We start from the raw sequence: 311 nt of genomic DNA, 5'->3' as shown, positions 1-311 counted from the left end.
CCTCGGCGTGGGAGGGTTTGGTAAGGTTTATCGCGGCGAAATTGACCGCGGGTCGATAAAAGTCGCGATAAAACGAGCGGATCCTATGTCGGACCAAGGAGTGCGTGAGTTCCAGACCGAGATCAGGATGCTGTCCAAGCTCCGACACCGACACTTGGTGTCCCTGATCGGATACTGCGAAGACAACCGAGAGATGATCCTGGTTTATGACTACATGGCCAAAGGGACGCTCCGCGAGCACCTGTACAAGACCGATAACCCTCCGTTGTCGTGGAAGCAGCGGTTAGAGATCTGCGTCGGGGCCGCTCGCG

At 56.9% G+C, this 311-nt stretch overlaps 1 protein-coding gene across 1 annotated transcript in view; it reads left to right on the top strand.

Moving 5' to 3' along the window:
• Positions 7 to 311, top strand: part of LOC109843054 (receptor-like protein kinase FERONIA) — a 1,172-nt gene continuing 867 nt past the window's right edge. The window contains 1 exon segment of the mRNA XM_020411987.1: positions 7 to 311. This exon segment is cut by the window's right edge and continues 5 nt beyond it. Within this exon segment, the coding sequence (XP_020267576.1) occupies positions 86 to 311 (226 nt within the window). The 5' untranslated portion in view covers positions 7 to 85.

This window comes from Asparagus officinalis, chromosome 5 (genome assembly GCF_001876935.1).
Source record: "Asparagus officinalis chromosome 5, Aspof.V1, whole genome shotgun sequence".
NCBI lineage: Eukaryota > Viridiplantae > Streptophyta > Magnoliopsida > Asparagales > Asparagaceae > Asparagus > Asparagus officinalis.
Note: the sequence above shows the minus strand (reverse complement) of the source record. Positions and strands in the feature narration are given on the sequence as shown.